General features: G+C 39.6%; 1 protein-coding gene across 3 annotated transcripts in view; it reads left to right on the forward strand.

Annotated features, from left to right (window-relative positions):
* LOC125464558 (eosinophil peroxidase-like) overlaps window positions 1–21,312 on the forward strand; it is a 44,120-nt gene that overhangs the window by 14,739 nt on the left and 8,069 nt on the right. For 2 of the 3 annotated variants that reach the window (XM_048557071.2, XM_048557070.2), the window contains exons 7-13: window positions 8,063–8,269; window positions 10,961–11,303; window positions 13,722–13,882; window positions 15,958–16,216; window positions 18,507–18,677; window positions 18,850–19,087; window positions 20,507–20,712. In XM_048557071.2, coding sequence (XP_048413028.2) covers window positions 8,063–8,269; window positions 10,961–11,303; window positions 13,722–13,882; window positions 15,958–16,216; window positions 18,507–18,677; window positions 18,850–19,087; window positions 20,507–20,712 — 1,585 coding nt within the window. The remainder of the gene's footprint in view (window positions 1–8,062; window positions 8,270–10,960; window positions 11,304–13,721; window positions 13,883–15,957; window positions 16,217–18,506; window positions 18,678–18,849; window positions 19,088–20,506; window positions 20,713–21,312) is intronic. The other variant, XM_048557072.2, reaches the window with a different exon arrangement.

Raw genomic sequence — 21,312 nt, forward strand, 5'->3', positions numbered from 1 at the left:
CATCTCAGTTCAAGGGCAGCGAAGGAATGTTCAATGCGTTGTTTCTCTCATGTTTCAGTTTAGTTTAGGATTTTGTCTTTGTAACCACCTGCCATTTTGCTCCAGTGTAATTTGCAATGGTCTCAATTGGCAAATATAGCTCACTTAAGAGCATCAGCTTTCTCACTGGCACTCAACCAGCAGCACACGGGATACAATCCAGGCAGGAGCCCTTGTGGGCACCCAGACTGCGACCCTTGTGAAAGAGTACTCAGTACGTGACATTGAGAAGGGGATGAAGTGTCCACTGAGAGCTGTCCACTTGCCCTTGAAGCTGCCTGCCATGGCTCACCCTTCCCTTTACCTCTGATCTCCACTCTGCAACTCCCCCTCGCCATTTCACAACACCCAGCCTTCAGTTGCCTATGAACTGGTGTCTCTTGGCAGTCCAGGGCCTGGGTGCACTGCTAGTATGTGATGCTGTCCCTACTGATACTGCTTACAATGGTCAGTCGTGGCCCTTGATTATCTATCAGCACTTGGTGGAGAGGAGTAATGTAATTTCTGCCCCCAAGATCCTTGATCCCACATCTGTCCACATAAATGGCTAATTACTTAATCAGTCAGCCATGTCATAAAGGAAGCAAAGCAAGACCTAGACTGGCTCTGCAGTCAACAGACGAGATCCCCAATGTTTGTATTGATTACCACCCTGAGTATGGCTGAGGCAGAATGCGCTGACCCCACCCCTCTCTTCCCTATTCACAAAGTAGATGAAATCATAGAACAATTAAGCATGTGTCTTTTCCAACATGTGGTGATTGTACATTGAGCTGTAGAATAATGAGACATCAGCAGAACGTACAATGATCACAATCTTTAACATAATAAAATGATGCTATCGATATCACATGATTACATGGAGTGATTCCGCAGGAAGCAGAAACTCTACCATAGTCTAAGAGAATGCATGCATCCACTATATTGCAAAAATATTTAAGAAGTGAAGAAATAGTTCTTGGGAGATGTGAGCTAGTTGGATGCTGTACGCATAATTAGACACCGTCAAGGTAGGGTCTTATAATGTTAATTTAAAGTAATTTTAAAATGCTAGACTTTGAAGAAGTTCATCTACAATTACAATTGGGGAAATGTTATTTCTTCACTTAGGGAATATGCAATGAGATGTATCAAACTAATGTCGTTATGAGTAAAGAGAGCAATTAACATAACTTTACATAAAAAGGGAGTGATCGAAGGTGAGGCCACTAATTATTTTAAGAAAACAGAATAAACACTTTTTAAATAAAAACATGGGAGAAACCAGTCTGTGTTTAGAGAATCAGACAATGGTATTTACTTTGGGAATGATCTAACACACTTGGGACTAAATAACTTTCTTTTGTGCCACAAACTAAATGGCCCCATCTATAAGCTGCTTATCAATCCTGGAAGAAGCAAATGGATCTACATCAAGCACATGAGTTGCTTTATAATGATTTATAATGGAACAGCCATGAAGGTATGAGTGTGAATAGGGTTTCAATTGTACGTTTCATCTCAGAGGTGTTTGACTGAGAAATAAGGAAACATTGACTGTGAAGAAATATCTGTAAAGCTATGTGAGAGCTTTTGTTGCAATTTGTTACAAGCTGCAAGTTGTTACATTCATACCTGAACCATTCACCCTACAACACAATACACGGTGTACAATTCTTCTCCTCCAGAGTGGGCTTGTTCTCAAACCCTACAAGTAATGTGCACAGCATGGAGACACATGATCATCCATTGTCAATTTCAGATCATTGTTTTATTCTGGGATGATGTTTTCAGTGTCAAAAAGAGCACACGTCCTTGACCATTCTTTTTCAGTTTGTTCTCAGCAAGGATGATGGTAAAGCTGGGTTTATTGCTTAGCACTGAGAAGTTTGAGCTAGTATCCTTTCTGGAACTATTGCATTACATTGAACCATTGTGTTACTGGTGCTCCACAGCAATGTTTGGTAAGAATTTTTATGGTGTTGTCAAATGGCAGTGAAAGAATAATTAGTCTTTCTAAATCAGAACTGTATGCGAGTTTTAAGAGAATTTGTAAATGATACAGTTTTCATGACATGCTTCTTTTTGTCCTTCTTGATAGAGAGGTTATGCAAGATAAGCTTGGTGAGCTTCGGCAGTTCTATAAACTTCACATACTATAGCTCTTGATAAAGTGCCCAATATTGGAAGGGTTGGCTATCTGGGCTCATGTTTTACATGTCAGTTGAATGCGTTGTTTTGTCCTGAATTGTATTAGCTTTTGGATCAGTGTTCAGCTGTACCCATCTCAGCTCTTGTGTAGTGTTGATATGGTTGGATCAACCAGGCTTCTGGTCAGTAGCAATTTCCAAAATGTTGGTGCAAAGAATTTGGGGACATTGGAGTGTTAGTGAATGTGTTGGGTAATAATTGCTATTCCAGCACTTTGGAGTATCTATTGTTACTTACTGTTATTGGTCAGCCTTAGCCTAGTTCCGTCTGTAGATCAGTAGAGACTAACTCATTGTCAAAGGAGTGGACAATTAGGTTTTATGCTATGGACTCAGCAGCATATATCCCCTACTCCGTGTGAGAAGAGGTCATGAAGCAACTGAAAATAATTGAGTCAAGGTCACTGATCTGAGGAACTTGTGGCATTACAATGATTGGTCATAACCACATTCCTATGAATTGATTATCTATATATTTGGGGCTAAAAGAAGTGGCTAAGGAAAAGCAGCCAGACTGAAGGTGGTTGAAACATGACATGTCTGTTTGGCCATTTCTCAAACAGGGGCAATTTTGACATTAAGCTTGCTCCCTATCTAAGACCAATGTTGCACAGAAGCCTCCAAATTTGTTTAAAAATAGGTGTAAGAGAAAAAGTGACACCAGTCAGATATCTATTTGTTAACATTGTCATATCAATAGACATAAAGTTTGATTCTATCAATAGAGGAAATATGCACTTTATGAACTGTGTGACATTACAACAGATGTCTAGAAACAGAAGCTGCTTTTAAATTCAATAATGCTAATTGAGTAATTTCTGAGGATGGGTCAACAATTTATCTTGATGGAGAAAGGAGCCAGGGGCAACATCTGCAATTACAAAATAATCTGTCAGCATAGACTTGTGATATTGCAATTATACCCCATGCCCAATGAAAGTGCTGCAGTGGCACCATCACTGGGAAGATAAGTTTACATAGGTGGGTTCCATTATAAATCTGAATGAAGAGCTTCAAAATTGAAATATATATAAAAATTTAGACAGGACATATGAATTTTGATTAGGTAACTAATCTGAGGAGAGGAACATCACCCTTTGTTGTAATAGTGCTAAATGTGGACTATCACATTTTAACTTCTATCATCTGGTGGTTATTGCTGAGAATTTCCGTGGATGAAATTTTTTTTAAAGCAGAAGAAATATGGAACTAACCATGTTGCAGAGATCACCTGAGTTCCCAGAGTAAGGCAAGCTTGGCGATATCCATGTGGAACACATGGAGTCATCTGCATTCAGTTTACCATTTCACCGAAAGACTTCAAAACCTGCTAATTATGTAAATGCAAGAAATTTGCATTTTTTGTTTAAATTCACACTTGCATGATAATATCACCCACTGGAAGTTTTTTTAGATTCGATTCCCTACAGTGTGGAAACAGGCCCTTCAGCCCAGCAAGTCCACACTGCCCCTTGAAGCATCCCACCCAGACCCATCCCCCTATAACCCACACACCCCCGAACACTATGGGCAATTTACAATGGCTAATCCACCTAACCTGCACATCTTTGGACTGTGGGAGGAAACGCACGCAGACACAGGGAGAATGTGCAAACTCCACACAGACAGTTGCCTGAGGCGGGAATCAAACCTGGGTCCCTGGCGCTGTGAGGCTGCAGTGCTAACCACTGAGCCACCGTGCCACCCTTAACCTTTACCTGCCAGTTGCCAGTTTGGAAAGAAATTGGAGCTACAATCCATAATACATACTGAGTTACATTTTAATTTTAAGCAGCAACGCAGAGACAAGAACATGGAATCTGTAGGAGCGCTTTTCCTTACACCACCCAAGACATTTTTCCATCCCCACCCTTGTCTGCTTTCCAGAAAGACCACTCTCTCCTTGACTCCCTTGTTCGCTCCACACTGCCCTCCAACCCCACCACACCCGGCACCTTCCCCTGCAACCGCAGGAAATGCTACACTTGCCCCCACACCTCCTCCCTCACCCCCATCCCAGGCCCCAAGATGACTTTCCATATTAAGCAGAGGTTCACCTGCACATCTACCAATGTGGTATACTGCATCCATTGTACCTGTTGTGGCTTCCTCTACATTGGGGAAACCAAGCGGAGGCTTGGGGACCGCTTTGCAGAACACCTCCGCTCGGGTCGCAATAAACAACTGCACCTCCCAGTCACAAACCATTTCCACTCCCCGTCCCATTCTTTAGATGACATGCCTATCATGGGCCTCCTGCAGTGCCACAATGATGCCACCCGAAGGTTGCAGGAACAGCAACTCATATTCCGCTTGGGAACCCTGCAGCCCAATGGTATCAATGTGGACTTCACCAGCTTCAAAATCTCCCCTTCCCCCACCGCATCCCAAAACCAGCCCAGTTCGTCCCCTCCCCCCACTGCACCACACAACCAGCCCAGCTCTTCCCCTCCACCCACTGTATCCCAAAACCAATCCAGCCTGTCTCTGCCTCCCTAACCTGTTCTTCCTCTCACCCATCCCTTCCTCCCACCCCAAGCCGCACCTCCATCTCGTGCCTACTAACCTCATCCCACCTCTTTGGCCTGTCCGTCTTCCCTGGACTGACCTATCCCCTCCCTACCTCCCCACCTATACTGTCCTCTCCACCTATCTTCTTTTCTCCCCATCTTCAGTCCACCTCCCCCTCTCTCCCTATTTATTCCAGAACCCTCACCCCATCCCCCTCTCTGATGAAGGGTCTAGGCCCGAAACGTCAGCTTTTGTGCTCCTGAGATGCTGCTTGGCCTGCTGTGCTCATCCAGATTCGCACTTTGTTATCTTGGATTCTCCAGCATCTGCAGTTCCCATTATCTCTCCACATTGATACCATTGGACTGCAGGGTTCCCAAGCAGAATATGAGTTGCTGTTCCTGCAACCTTCGGGTGGCATCATTGTGGCACTGCAGGAGGCCCAGGATGGACATGTCATCTAAAGAATGGGAGGGGGAGTGGAAATGGTTCGCGACTGGGAGGTGCAGTTGTTTATTGCGAACCAAGCGGAGGTGTTCTGCAAAGTGGTCCCCAAACCTCCGCTTGGTTTCCCCACAAAAAGTTAGCATACAGGCAGGATTCAGGCAAGTGGACGATGTTCATTCAAGCAGAAACTAGGGGGTGGGCCAAAGGATCTTCCCCAAATCTGGCTTTGAAAGACAGATCAACGATGCACCCTTTGCTTTTACTAAGAAACACAGTATTTTTATACATTTTGTGATGCAGCCAACAAATATAATGTCATCACCATCCTTCCCCTTAATTCAAACACCCAATCCTGTGGGACACCTAATTAGTGACAGGCATTTCCATGGACAGCCCTAGGTTCCCATGATTCGATGGTATTAGCCAAACATTGTAATCTTCCTGTGCATTCTACTCATTTGCATTCCAAACGTTTGGAATGGCTTTACTCCTTCGCATCTTTCTCAGCCTTGCTTATCTGGAAGGACAGCTCAACCTCTAGTACCCATTGTGTTTTGGTGTTTTTTTTAATCACATCCAGTTACTCCCTTTATTTTCCCCCGTCCCAATTACATAATGCAAAAATAAAACGTCAGTTCGTTTTAATTGATTGCTATCAGGTTACCTTCTGTTATAAAGTCAATTATAAGTGTAATGACAGAACTTCTAACATCAGCATTTTGTAACTTATGGACTATCAACAATCTATGTTGTCCAGGGCATAAGAGAAGGTGTCTTTTAAGGCTAGTAAATCTTTACATCTAAGCTTAATTTTTTTTTGAGGCTTGGATTATATTCTGGTTGTGAATTGAAACCAACTTCTATGATTAGAGCATTTTAAGCTAGAAACTATTTAATATGGCTGGTAGCTTCAAAGGGGCAACTATTTACTACTATTTTGGAGATAATGTTAGCCGTTATTGAGCAGCTGCTTCTGACCTAATCTAGTACCTGAAGTTATTCAGTTATGGGACAATCATCTTTTCATTAATAAAGGTGGAATTGGTCATATGTCTGTTCTGAGGCATCCTTTTATCAGAATTGTCTTGGATGGAAACATGCAGCATTCCTTTACTGACCTTCTAGTAGTTCTGTTCAAAGGTACCATTGTATTTCTCTGTGGGAGCAGTTTGCTTAGATCTGCTTAGCTTCTGTCTGCCATTTTGTCAGCAGGCATGGGCCGCTTAATATGGTCAGGTACATGCCATCTTACATAGCCAGGTACAGGTCACCCCTACAGGATCATAAAGAAAATCTAGCAAGATTCTCTCACAATTCCTGTATCTCTCATCATCTCAGGAAAAAACAGCACTCTGGAAGAACAATTTAGGAAAACTTTAAATCTCAGCTTTAAAAGCTAACACCGCAAAGACTCGAAGGACATGTAAGTTCTGTCGTATTATTTCTCCTTGTCTGGCCCAGACTCTTTCTCTTTTAACAAAAACAGAAATCATGGGAAAAGACTCAATACATCAGGTAACATCTGTGGAGAAAAAGCAGAGTTAATATTTCAAGTTTAGTGACCATTCTTCAGAACTTATTACCTGTGTTTGTGAGTATGTTTGACATTGTTTTTTTTATTTTTTTCTCAAGGTTTTTAGATAATAAAATCACTCTCTGCTTTTGACAGAACCTTAGTTGAATTTTCAAAATTTTGAATTTTTATTCTTTTATCAAATTTGGTTTGGAGTTGTGAACTTGAAATTGTGAACTGGAAATGATTTGTAGACTTTGGGACAGCTTGCGGTAAAAGTCTCTAAGAGTGGACATGGTTCTCCCTTCTCACCTGGTCACAACAAAATTATAAATGGGTATAAGTAACTGGCAGCAAACATAGCAAAACTGTAGCTACAATTTGGAATTTTAAAATATGGAAATATCTGGGACAGTTCCAGCTTTGGATATTGTGCTGCAGGGAGATGGGGTAGTGGTATGAGATATAACGGAGCTGCATTTCTAAACTAACTCCTAGAGCAGTTGAATGTTAGAGAAATCAGAACAAAGTCAGTGAATGAAAAGAGAGACAAAATAGAAAACCAAAAAACCATAAAAGTCTTTTTACTATACAGTCCATTGATGCCACCCGAAGGTTGCAGGAACAGCAACTCATATTCCGCTTGGGAACCCTGCAGCCCAATGGTATCAAAGTGGACTTCACCAGCTTCAAAATCTCCCCTTCCCCCACCGCATCCCAAAACCAGCCCAGTTCGTCCCCTCCCCCCACTGCACCACACAACCAGCCCAGCTCTTCCCCTCCACCCACTGCATCCCAAAACCAGTCCAGCCTGTCTCTGCCTCCCTAACCTGTTCTTCCTCTCACCCATCCCTTCCTCCCACCCCAAGCCGCACCTCCATCTCCTACCTACTAACCTCATCCCACTTCCTTGACCTGTCCATCTTCCCTGGACTGACCTATCCCCTCCCTACCTCCCCACCTATACTCTCCTCTCCATCTATCTTCTTTTCTCTCCATCTTCGGTCCGCCTCCCCCCTCTCCCTATTTATTCCAGAACCCTCTCCCCAACCCCCTCTCTGATGAAGGGTCTAGGCCCGAAACGTCAGCTTTTGTGCTCCTGAGACGCTGCTTGGCCTGCTGTGTTCATCCAGCCTCACATTTCATTATCTTGGATTCTCCAGCATCTGCAGTTCCCATTATCGCTAATGGATTTCTGTTTTGTTTATACTGATCTGCATTGTATTGCTGGAAACGGCCAAAAACAAATGTAGTTGATGAGGTTCTACTCAATCCTGTGATTTGCCAAGTGAACCTATTGAAAATATGTAAGGTGGACCCAGGAATACTAAAAGTTAGCTATTATTTTCCTTTTGCTTTGCAGGCCCGAGAGGTTTCCAATAAAATTCTGAAAACAAGTATTGAAGATATAATTGAAGATTCTGAATGGACTCAGCTCTTTATGGAGTGGGGGCAGTGGATGACACATGACATGAGTTTAATCCGCCCAGCTCAGAATCTTGAAATGTCTAGTAACAACATCAACTGTGAAAGGTCTTGCGTGCAAAGAAGTCCATGTTTCCCTATTAAGGTGAGGCATTGAATGTCTGTTTAGAACCAACTAAGGATTCTGTTGGAACTAGATGTTCATTAATGTTGGGTCAAATTTTCATCCATGTGGTCCATCCTAAATAACAGGTTGTTGACAGACTGGCTTAATTCTTGTTAGAATGCGATCATCGGCTTGTATTCCACGAAATACTAACAGCAAGCAAAAAGCAGGGTAATGTGAAATATAAGTTTATAATACAGCAAGTCATTAGGACCTGGAGTGATGATGGAGGCAAATTCAACTGAAGTATTCAAGAGGGCGCTGGATGATTATTTGGATAGAAACAACATGCAAGAAGATTGACACTTTTTTGAAGAGCCTGTGCAGGCATGATGGGCTGATTGGCCTTCATTTGTGCTGTAATAATTCTGTGGAAAGTCTTATATGTCCTGATAATTTCTTACATTGTGATCATCCCCATTTCCATACTGATCTCTTCTCTCTATTTTCCCCCTCATCCTTCTTGAGATTATCTTTGTGTTGTAGAAACGGGGATATTAACTGTAGCTAATAACCACTGTATGCAGTAAAGATTGTAAACAGTCAATGTTTAAGATTGCATTTGAGTGGAGAAGAAGTATTCAAGCACAAGGTTCCAATGCTGACAGATGCATCAGCTCTGGCTCCTGACAGTCTTTGTAACTACGTCTAACTAGTTAGTCTAACTGATACTATTGTTAATTATATAGACCCTCAGACTTAGCACAGGAAGGAGGATTTGTGGCAACATGCTAACCCAACCATATAATACATCATAAAAACAATATGTGATCAGCAGTGGAGAACACTGCATAAGTACCTCATGGTAATAACAGTGGAAAAAGAAATCTAATGACTGAGGAGAAACATTTTTAGAAGAGCACAAATACTTTAAGAATTTTATTGCTTTAAGACTACATGATAGTTTTACATATTCACGGAGAAGCAGTCGGCAGTGTTCATGAAATGTATTAATGTTTATATTAATACTTATATTAGGCAAAATGAGTTCGTCTTTAAGTCTTTAGTGAGAATGTTTATTAATAATCTCTATAACATGTTAATTCCAATTTGACTCGAACAGTAACTTTGAAGACCATAACATGAAAGGTCAATGTGAATTACCCTTGCTCAAAAAAAACTCTAAGTTGCCACGTCAACAAACAACTGCAACACTCCTTTCAGTAATAACATACAATCTGTATTTCAAGGCAAGCACATTCCACATATTCACCAGAGATAGTAGGAACTGCAGATGCTGGAGAATCTGAAATAACAAGGTGTAGAGCTGAATGAACACAGCAGGCCGAGCAGCATCAGAGGAGCAGGAAAGCTGTCCTCTCCTCTGATGCTGCTTGGCCTGCTGCGTTCATCCAGCTCTACACCTTGTTATCCACATATTTACCATGTGTGTTTTTTCAGAAAACAGTTAAACACGTAATGGGAGAATTTTTCACCTCAATGCTGTAGATGGCACGTTGAATCTGAAGAAACATGTACAGATTAAGGAGCAAATTACTGCAGATTCTGGAATCTGTACTGAAAACAACAGATACTGAAAATCACAGTGGGTCAGACAACATCCGCGGAGAGAAAGCAAGCTAATATTTCGAGTCTAGATAATTCTTTATTAGAACTGGTCTGGTCAAGGAATATACATGATTACACTCCCTCAGAAAACTAAAATAGTTTTGACTGGAGCCTACAATTATGAAGCTCTTCTGTGTAGCTGTAGTTGAGAATGCTGTTCTTTTTCTATGTGTTACTTGGCACTGATATCTCAAGAAAGTAGATTCTTTGAGGGGACAGAGATTATTGAGCAAAGCAAAGTAATTTTTGAGGAGGCAGTCATTCTTGACAAAATCAAAGAATTTTTTCAAAAGTAAAGAGCATCTTGGATAATGAGCTTCATTCCTCACTTCAATATTACTGTTGGATGCATTCAAGGAAAAGATTATAATCCCTCAGATGCACGACAAATTTTCTCTAAACTAGATTGTTCCTTGCTCTATATCGGGAGCTTGAGGATATGCACTTAGTGTGAGATTCACTGATTAATTATTTAAAATATTTTAGTAGTTTTTAATACATATTTTAATTAAAATTAAATTTCTGTGGTGGTGTTCTTTCTTCTATTATTATTCATTTATATGTAATGTATTTTTTAATGAACAGGAACATGCAAAATGGAATAAAGGTGAAATTGATTGAAAATTGCAATTAGAAATGGGAAAGTTTCTAAACTGATCTACATGATTATACAGACAAGATCTGCAACTGACAAGTGCCGTTGCATAAGTAAATCACTACCTGAAAAAGACCACTTCCATCCTGACACAGCTTTAATAAATAATGGTTCCCTATTTAATGTTAAATATCGAGCACTAAAGTTCAAAAGAGGCGAATACGCCTCAAAGTAATTACAGTACTTTCAAGGACCTGAGTATTCTGAACTTTGGCAACTTCCCCAGACCCATATATGTCTTTGTAAGATAGCTAGGATAATGTATCTCGGTCAGTTGCCACCATCGTGCTACAAACACAGATTGAAAAGTCATTTGGCAAGAAAAGCCCTCTTCGAAACCACAGCAGGATTATGGGTTTTCAATGCTCAACTACTGTACAGCTTAGTCCTCATCTTTACACCTGTGAATATCTGCCTCCCTTACCATTCTGGCTTTTCATCCACAGCTACCACATGGTGATCCACGGAATACAGGCACTTATCCATGCATGCCATTCATTCGATCAGCTCTTGTATGCTGCCCAGGGTTTTCAGGCCTGAGTGGATGTGACCAGATCAATATGCAGACATCCTATATTGATGCCAGCAGTATTTATGGTAATATGGAGCTCCAGGCAAAGAGACTCAGAGATTTTACTAGTGACCTGGGCCTGTTGAAGGTCAATCCCACTTTTTCAGACAACAACTTGAAATACCTGCCCTTTGAAAACCATGGACCAAAGGATCCCTGTACCATCGCCCACAACAGCTCCTCTTGCTTTGGCATAAGAGTTCCCTGTATGTTAGCTGGTAAGAAACCATTAAATGGTGAAATTGTATAAGCATCTAATAGCTTGGTGAACCAAAGCCTCAGTGAAATCAACACAAAAGCTGAACACTCTGCATCATATCATGTAATAACAAGCGTGCGAGAATAAGAATCAAATATGATCATCTCGACAAGTTCTGATCTGGTCAGTTTGGAAAAATTCCTACGTTTTCCAAATGAGGAACCTTTAATTAAGGGGCATGGTTAAAATTGGAGTCAGACTTTTCAGGAATTAAATTTAGGAAACAATATTTTACACAAGGGATGGTAGAAGTTTGAAAATTTCTTCCAAATTTATGCTAAATCACGCATTGATTTTAAATTGAAATTGGTTTATTTTTGTTGGCCAAAGATACCAGGAATGTGGGGGGGAAATTGAGTGTATTAAGTTAGATTACAGATGAGCAATGACTTAAGTGAATGTTGGAACAGACTTGAACAGCAGAATTGTTTACTCCTGTTTCCATGTTCCAACTCATTCAAATAGTGAGTAAAGCCTCCATGACACTACGTCTATAATGTTCCTATCCCAAAGATCTGATAAGCGCCTCTTAAACACCAGAACACATATTGCCATTTTACAAACCGTACATCTAATTTTACTTAGTTCACTACTAACTGGAGTAGAATATTCAAACCCTCAAGCCTGTTCTACCTTTTAACAAGATCAAGACTAATCTGTGACCTAACTTCATCAACCCACACCTTCCATATCCCTTAATACTCCAGTCAATAACAAATGATCAATTTCCATTTTAAAGTTAAGAGTTAATTTGGTATCAATTGCTATTTGCAAATAATATTGAAATTTAACTATTAATTATGTGCAGATGTGTTTTCTAATTCTATTCCTGAAAGGTCTGGTTCCAATTTTTGGACTTTGTCCACAGTCCTAGTTTCCCCTATTGTGACGCAGCCCATAACACAAACTTACTAATCACAATTGATGAACGGTATCAAGTACTTATATTCTTTTTTGATCAATGGTATGTTGTGGGATAGATTTCAGACCAAACAGGGTTGTATCTATTGGACAGTTATACGACATCATAATACGTTCCCGCATAAAGGTACCCACTTGGCCTTTATTATCACTGTCTGTAATGGAGTCAGTTATGCAATGTTTAGCCAGTGGTACAATGTACAATAACTTCAGTAAGCACAGAATCCTGACTACATCTGTATGCTTGTGATATGGAACCACGCAAATTAATATTGTTGATTATCTCAACGAAAAGGCAACTCTATGTGGCATATCTTAGGTAGATTAAGATGTTAAAAAAAAACCATAAGTGAACAGTAAACTATATACCAACCTAAAGAAGAGTTCTACATGGTCTCAGCAGATAACACCATTTCAAATGCTCTGTCAGGTGTTGTCTTGCATCATTTCCTGTGGTAAAGATATTTCTAACTATATGCATTCAATGATATGATAATTGGAACACTGTACCACATACATTAAAGCAGTCTCATTTCACAAATCACCACACACAATTTTGCCATAACTACCCTAATTGTTGAAAGCATGAATCCAAATACACCTTTTCATCTCCTAAACTACAGAAAAGACAAGCTAATTGTGTAAACTCTGCTCATGGTTTAACCCTTAGTGTGCAGGTATAATTTTGATAAGGCCATGCTGCTCTCCTTCATGATCAGTGTATATTTCCTAAGATTTAGTGCCTAAAAGTGCATTCCATATCTGGTTTAACCAGCATTTTGTGTAAAAGAAACAAAATTGCTGCCCCTCAGCATTCCAAAAGGCTTTTTGAAATATTTTCCATAGCCGTTCATGATGTTTTATTAATTCAGGTACTTGAATCCCCAAGTCCTTTTGGACCTCTACTGTTTCTAACTTTTCACCATTTAGAAAATACTCAGTACCATCCTTTCAGTTCCTAAATATATGTCTTTATGTTTGCCCTCATTGAGTTCCATTTACCAGAATTTGCCATTCACTTAATCTATCAATGCCTCTCTATAATTCTATGCCTCAACCTATATAGCTTGTGAAATTGCGTGTCCTAATATGACCAGTAAATGCAGATATATCTTTCCAAGCCATCATCTAAGTTATTAATAAATAAGCTGAATAATTCAGGCTGCAGCACAACTCTTTGTGGGACATCGGTTAATGTGTTCCAAATTAATTTCACTTAAAGTCTATTTACAGTTGTTGCGTGAAGGAAAATGTTATCCTGTCATTTGGGCTTACATGTTAGCACAGGTCATTAAAGTATAAAGTTGTTTGTTGACCCACTGCATGACCCAGGCCATCATTTCAGTGTCATACTTTCTTTACTCACTGGCCTGGGCTCTTAGGGCTCATACATCATGGGATATATTCAGTCTTGCTATCTACATGTTATTTACGCATGTTAATTATGTTCACATAGGCGATAACCGCGCAAATGAAAACCTGGGACTACTCAGTTTTCATACATTATTCCTCCGGGAACACAATCGCTTGGCGACAGAGCTGAAAAAGCTAAATCCTCACTGGAGTGGAGAAACAATCTACCAGGAGGCAAGGAAAATCATTGGGGCATTTCAGCAGGTAGAATCAAATGGAGGCTTTAGGATGAGAGTGTGTAACATTGTGCCTATGTTTGTTATAATCTAATTATTAGAGATTGAGTAGTATGATTAGTCAACAACGCTATTATCATTCAAACGTGTTAATATCAAAGTAGTGGAGGATGAAGTAGATAGATCCTCATGTCTTCTTCATCTAGCATTTGACATGGTTATGTCTCTATGCGTTGCTGCATGTGAGACTCCATGCGTAGGTGTGAAAATCCCTTACTCAAAGCCATTCTCTGAAATGACAGAAATGAATGACTTGTTATGATCCCAGTAAAGACGGCCAAATTTATATTGTATTCTGACTGTAGACAGAACGTACTATCAATTTAGCAGTCTTTACTGGGATCATATATAAGCCACTCATTTCTGTTATTTTTAAAATAGTCTAAGTGTGACATACTAAGACAGAAAGGGCACACAATTTTATGCATTTGAAACAATCTTAAGCCTCAGTATAAAGTTTGATCAGTGCAATCTACTATACAATATAATCCAACACCCAATTAGGTTTAAGATGTGGTAAAATGGGAATAAAGATGCCCGACTGAAGCACACTACAAAGTATATTAAAGAGCAAATACACTAAGATAAATCCTGCAAATTTCTTAGCAAGCTTCCTGCTTCTCACCCACACCACCAATGTTACTGACATGGTGGATCACCAAATCTCATCAAAACTTTTCCAAAGGTTTCAGTTTCTTCTCTTGCTTCAGAACTAGAAATCCTAGCGTCAGAACTCCCTCAGACGCCACTCTGTCATAGGCTGCCTAAACAACTTTTGGCTTTTCTTCCCTAGGACTATGCTCTCCCTGGATTCTTGCAGATTGACTGGAGCATTTAGTCACAGGCACAACTCCAGCTTTACACTGATGGTGGGGTGGAGGGGAATTGGTCCACAGCTAATAATGTTACTAGTGATGAACATTGATTGTACAATCGATTTGTTACTTATGATACGGAGAAGTGGTCATCACCTCTCTGATAATTAAAACCAAAACAGTCAGAGAGGCTCGCTTCACCTCATTAATCTGTTAAAGGAAGGGTGAAAAGTGGCACAACCTGCCTCTCACATCCAATCTGTTATAAAGGAGTGATTAAATGAAAGAAATCCCTGATACTCACTTTATAAGCAACAAGTAGCAATTTATTTATCCGACTCTAACAGTGAATAAATTTGCAGAGCTATGAATAAACCAAAAAAATTCTCCTCTTAACTACTAACTATTCCTGAATAAAACAAAATTCTAATGGGATGCTGTTCCAATAAATATAATGCCCACCTATATAAACCAAATTAAAAAGAAAGAAAAGTAAAACTTTATCTCTTGAAATTACATCCGTGATAAGTCTTCTAGAATGTTTTTTGCCTTCTCTGCTGTCTTCCATTCAGGAACACCTTTCTCCATCAAATTTGTGTGTCAGGAATATTAGCTAAGAGTGCAATAGTATCTTTATTTAGATAGCGCTTAATCTGAGAGTTTACCGATTTTTCTGAGAACCAGTGATTCTTTCTTTCAAACCTGAGAGCTATTCTCTTGACAGATGACAGTCGATTCTCACCCCAATTTTGAAATCCCCTCTTCTTTTATCCCCTTGATAGCCTGTTAGTTTCTTATAATAGGATTGTTCCTAGCTTATCAAAACTATCAGATTTAAATTTAATTGGGTTTTTGTATCTAGGGTCTGGTTTAAATTAATTTGCTAAATTCAAAAACCTGTTTTCTTGGTAAAAATGCTGCTTTTCCTGGTAACAGTATAGTCTTTTATACAATGTTCAATTTCAAGAATTCTCTGTGCATCAAGCCTGAAAAAAGTCATCTTTTAAAGGGACCACATACTCTGCACCCCCATCATTTTACAAACATCAAATAGTCTACCCAACTTCATAATACTTGACTTAATCAAAGCATAATCATACAAAGTAACACAGTGAGGAAGAATAAGAAAACCTGGCAAAAAACAATTACTGACAACATATCTGTAACAATTATTCCCAAGGCTAAACTTGTTCTTCACTTATAAATATTAATAATTATGTTTTGGCAGATTATAAATTACAGGGATTATGTTCCCCTAGTAATTGGTAAGGATGAAACAGAGAAATATCTCCATCAATACCAAGGTTACAATGCATCAGTAGATCCCAGGCTGTCCAATGTTTTTGCTACAGCTGCAATGCGCTTTGGGCATGTCACGATCCAGCCAATCATGAAACGTTTTAATGAAAAATACCAGGAGGACTCGAGGTATCCCAGCATGCTCCTACATGACACTTTCTTCGCTCCAGGGAATTTAATTGGGAAAGGTACTCAACATTATTTTTCTCACTTGAAATAAGCAGCAGTTCAGATTACCATAAAATATCAACCAATTCAAATTATTAATGTACTTCTGGTTATGTGAGTGCTGCTAGATTATAGAACAATGGTCTAATTTTAGCTTCCAGAATTAATAAGCAGCTCTCCCAGATAGATAAAATTGGAAACAGTATGCTATGCCCCATTAAGCACTCATGCAAATCACAGGTTATATACAGAATAAAGTTCTCTCTGATGTGGCATCAAACACTCTCAACCAGGTATGACATGAGTTAGAAATGTAAGTTGGAAAGTACAAGATCAGAAATGAAACTGAGGTCTATCTGATAACATGTTCTATTTTGAATAGCAAACTCTTTTCATATCCTTACACAATTTAATTAAGTATATGTCATATGTGTGTATTTGCACTAAATATTACTCTTAGTCATACACTGGCTAATACATACACAAACCTCTATCAAGTAGTTAAACCTAAATCATTTCTCTATATCTCCTCTGAGTCCAGATTTTATGTGTACCGCCTTCTCATTACCATCCCACCCACAACGGGTGTAGGAGTGACTATAAAATGATGTACTATTGTGTGACTCAGGTAATTGACACCCACAATCGAACAATTGAATATGATGAGAATCATGGCATTGATATCTTCCCCAGCAACTCACCAACCCCATGGATATTTTACAATAGCAAGGGCTATGAGGGGCAGGCAGAAAAATAAAGACCACAATCAGAAGAATCTTTGTAGATGTTGGTGTGTTCGCTGAGCCGGGAGATTTGATAGCAGACATTTCATCTCCTTACTAGATGACATCCTCAGTGCTGTGGAGCCTCCTGTGAAGTGATGTTGTCTTGTGCTGGCTCCAATTTACATGGCCTGGTTTTTGCTGCTTCCAGTAGGTGTTGGCTCTGGTTGTGTGTTGTAGTGGTCGGTATATCAGGTCTAATTCAATGTGTTTGTTGATGGAATCTGTGGATGAATGCCAACCCTCCAAGAATCTCCTGGCTGTCCTCTGTTCAGCTTGTTCTATGGCAGTAGTGCTGTACCAGTTGAAAGTGTGATTTTTCTCATCTGTGTTTACTGAAACCAAGGACATCTGATCTCCATAGCACTGAGGATGTCACCTAGTAAGGTGACAAAACGTCTGTTATCAAACCCAGCTCAGCGAATACACCAACATCTACAATCAGCACCCGAGCCACAAATCTTCACTCAAACCCTGAAGAAGAATCTTTACACATTGAATGGGGGAGCTGGTTCAACAGGCCAAAATGGCCGATCACTGCTCCTACTTGGTATGATCTTATTATGTAAATGATTTAAAACAAGTCAAAACAGGTGTCAATGTTATCCCTTCCCCACATTACTCCATATCCCCCTCTGTTTCAAATATTTACCCAATATTCTTGGAAGTGATGCAATTACCCCCATCTAAGTTGCATTGCATAGCCTTCCATGTATTTATAATTTCCTGCATAATAGAAACTTCAATCTTTGATCAAAAATTCAAAATGGACATCCCTTCATCACAGTCTCCCTAACTAGAACAAAGTAATCCACTCTTCATTTTATCAAAACCTTGCATAGTTTAACAATTAACTTTACTAAATCACCTCTGAGTCTCTTCTCTTCCAGTGGAAATCGAGTCAGATTACTACATTGTACCCCTCTGTTCTATAGTCACCCATCTCAGATTAAATCTGCCATGTATTCTTTCGTGTTTTAATACATTATTACATCACTTCCCAAAGCTAGTCTCAATACTCAAATTATGGCCTAGCCAACTCTTTGTACAAATTTACAATTTATTTCTTAACTTTTGTACTCTATGCCCTTATCTACAAATACAAAATACAATCAGTTTTTTTTATGGTTCTAACAACCTGATCTTACTTCAATGGAATTAAATTTGAGTGCTCATATCCTCTATTCATGTCCTCTCTTCACTGTCCTTCCATGAAGTCTTGGTTGAATCTCTCCTGGAATCTTTACCTTACATTTATTCACATTAAATCACAACTGACACTCTCAACCTATCACATTTAATTATTGGCAGTAAGTTTTTGTCTTCTTCACCTGGGCAATAATCTGGTAGAGTGGTTACCCCAAAATTGCCCAGCCATCCAGGCATCCTATCCATCTAATAATCTAATGCATTTTTAACTCAACAATATCAGTGAAATGATAGAATGAGAAGATGTAAAATGCAAAAATAGCACAGCCAGTTGCAACCATTCTACTGAAAAGAAATGGAAATGTGTTTAATTTTTTAGGTGGAATTGATCCAATCATTCGGGGCTTGTTTGGTTACCCTGCCAAATTGCAGTCTCAAAGCTCCATGATGCCAGATGAACTGCGTGAGAAGCTAATTGTACCATCACAACATATAGCCCTGGACCTGTCTGCCATAAATATACAGCGCTCTCGGGACCATGGGCTTCAAGGTAATAGAAAACAACTACAGTGGAAAGCTGGTTTGCTAATCACTAATCACAAAACCCACATGCAACAGCTATCACATTGAGAAATAGCCTTGTTTGTGCTTAATTTGAAATTAGTAAAATCTGCATACTTTGTAATTTCTTGCGCTAATTTTGCCTTGTATTTTAAATCCAGGTTACAATGCTTGGCGAAGGTTCTGTGAGCTTTCTGAGCCCCAAAATATTGTGGATCTTTCTCTTGTTCTTAACAATATGGAACTTGCAACTAATCTCCTTAAGTTGTATGGAAGCCCGGATAACATTGATGTGTGGGTGGGGGGCATCTCAGAACCCTTCATGGAGGGTGGCAGGGTAGGCCCTTTGTTCGCCTGTTTGATAGGACAACAATTCAAGAACTTGAGAGATGGAGACAGGTAAGAGAAGTGTTGAGGGTTTCAAAGTGATCAATTTGTATACCTTGTTGCACTCTTCTCATTTCAATAAAATAGTTTTGCTCTCAAAATTGTCAAACTTTTGTTTCTCAGCGATTAATGAAAACATGGATCAAAGGTTGGCATTTTTAGCACTAGCTCTTCTATCTCATCCACTACTCATCTCAATTCTACCACCATATCCTTCAGCATCACGCCCAGCTCCTTTGCAACAACATTAGCATCATGTTTAGCACATCCTTTCAACTGCAGTTTCTGGAATTTCGGCCATTTCCAACATCATCACAATTAAAATTACCCTTGGATCCTTGACCCTTACGTCCTTGTATTGATGAATATTTGCAACCCCAACCCTTGACAAACATACATGGAATGCCAGAGGAGGTTCGCGGACCATAAAAAAAAGCGAGCTTCTCTTCCCTTTTCCCTTTCAGATCAGAAATCTGTGGACCATGAGCCTCATGTCACAGATCTGCTGAAAAATGCGACTGTGAAAACGTTATTTCCTTTATATGTATGCCACGTTTCAGGCTCGAGATCCAACAAAAGGCCTCCAGGCTTTGGAAATGCAAGAGTAGGTGTATCTGTACCACCCCAGGTCCCGTGTGACAGATGCAGAGTCTGAACTCCTGAGTTAAGAAAGACTTAGGCAAGTCAATGTGACGAACTACTTCAATGTTTCAATATATCTGAATGCATTTATTCCTATTAAAAGTTTTTTAATCCCATATATTAACTATAGCTAAGAGAATAGGTGAAGACTAGTTCTCAATGCCCTTTAGTGCTAACAGGTATAAACTGCAGAATAGAACAAGAAAGCAGTTGTTATGATGGAGTTAGTAAGAACTGTCAATGCTGGAATCAGAGATAACACAATATGGAATTTAGGTGGAATTGATCCAACCATTCAGGGCTTGTTTGGTTACCCTGCCAAACTGCAGTCTCGAAGCTTCATGATGCCAGATGAACTGCGTGAGAAGCTAATTGTACCATCACAACATATAGCCCTGGACCTGTCTGCCATAAATATACAGCACTCTCGGGACCATGGGCTTCAAGGTAACAGAAAACAACTACAGTGGAAAGCTGGTTTGCTAATCACTAATCACAAAACCCACATGCATCAGCTATCACATTGAGAAGTGTGGAGCTGGAGGAGCAGGAAAGTTGACGTTTCAGGTTGGGACACTTCTTCAGAAAGAGTGTCTTTCGGAAATGTTCCAAATTCTTCACATAGATGAATGACATTGTAGGTGATTGTTGCAAAGCTAACAATTATTCCCAGTGAAATCTTATAAATACCAATATCTGGTTAGTCTTTCTTTGTTGGGATTGTTTGAGAGATAAATGTAGGCCAGAGCACTTACATTCTTCTGAATAACCTTGTTCTTTGTGCTTCAGATTCTGGTGGCAAAACAAAGGTGTTTTTACTGACAACCAGCAGCAGGCTCTTCAACATATTTCATTCTCCAGAGTGATCTGTGAGAACAGCAAGATTGAAGAACTCCCTCGGGATGTGTTTAGGTACAGGCCATATCCAGAAGGATATGTCAAGTGCAACCATATCCCACAGGTAGACCTGAGTGCCTGGAAAGAGAATACTGATGGTAATGACACTGTTGGGCCTTTCCTAGGATTTTGACTAAAGATATTGGGTTCATTGTGTTTCTCCTAAAACTAGATCAGTGACTGATGATAGCTATAAGCAGTTTCAACAACTGTGCTGGTATTTGATAGATTGGATGGAAGAGGTTCCACGTTATTTCTATTTCCTTCTTTTGTTTTCTCCTAAAATGTCAAGATCGGCCCTGCAATGTGCTAAAAGAATACAGATCAACTTAATGCTGCGTGGAGGCGCAGTTCTCTGGGAAATTGATGTACCAGTGCATCTTTAAGCTCTGAGCAACCACTTCCCATAATGCTGCTTTCACCACTCATAATATTTCATGTCAGGGTCTTCAGAATGAGACTTGATATTTGAGATCTACAAAGCATATTGTGAATTCAACTAAATTTTTAACATGCAATTGACAGAGGGGGTTTGTTTAAGAGATTGTGTTAAATGAAATAAAACTTGTAAAACTGCCATTGACTCTTGAAACAGGTTTTGCTACTATCTCCTCAAATTGAAAAGAATCCAAAACATTGAATAATATAACTTTAATTCTAGTCCTTTAATCATTTGGTGTCAACAGAAATATTTCTCC

This window comes from Stegostoma tigrinum, chromosome 27 (genome assembly GCF_030684315.1).
Source record: "Stegostoma tigrinum isolate sSteTig4 chromosome 27, sSteTig4.hap1, whole genome shotgun sequence".
Classification (NCBI taxonomy): domain Eukaryota; kingdom Metazoa; phylum Chordata; class Chondrichthyes; order Orectolobiformes; family Stegostomatidae; genus Stegostoma; species Stegostoma tigrinum.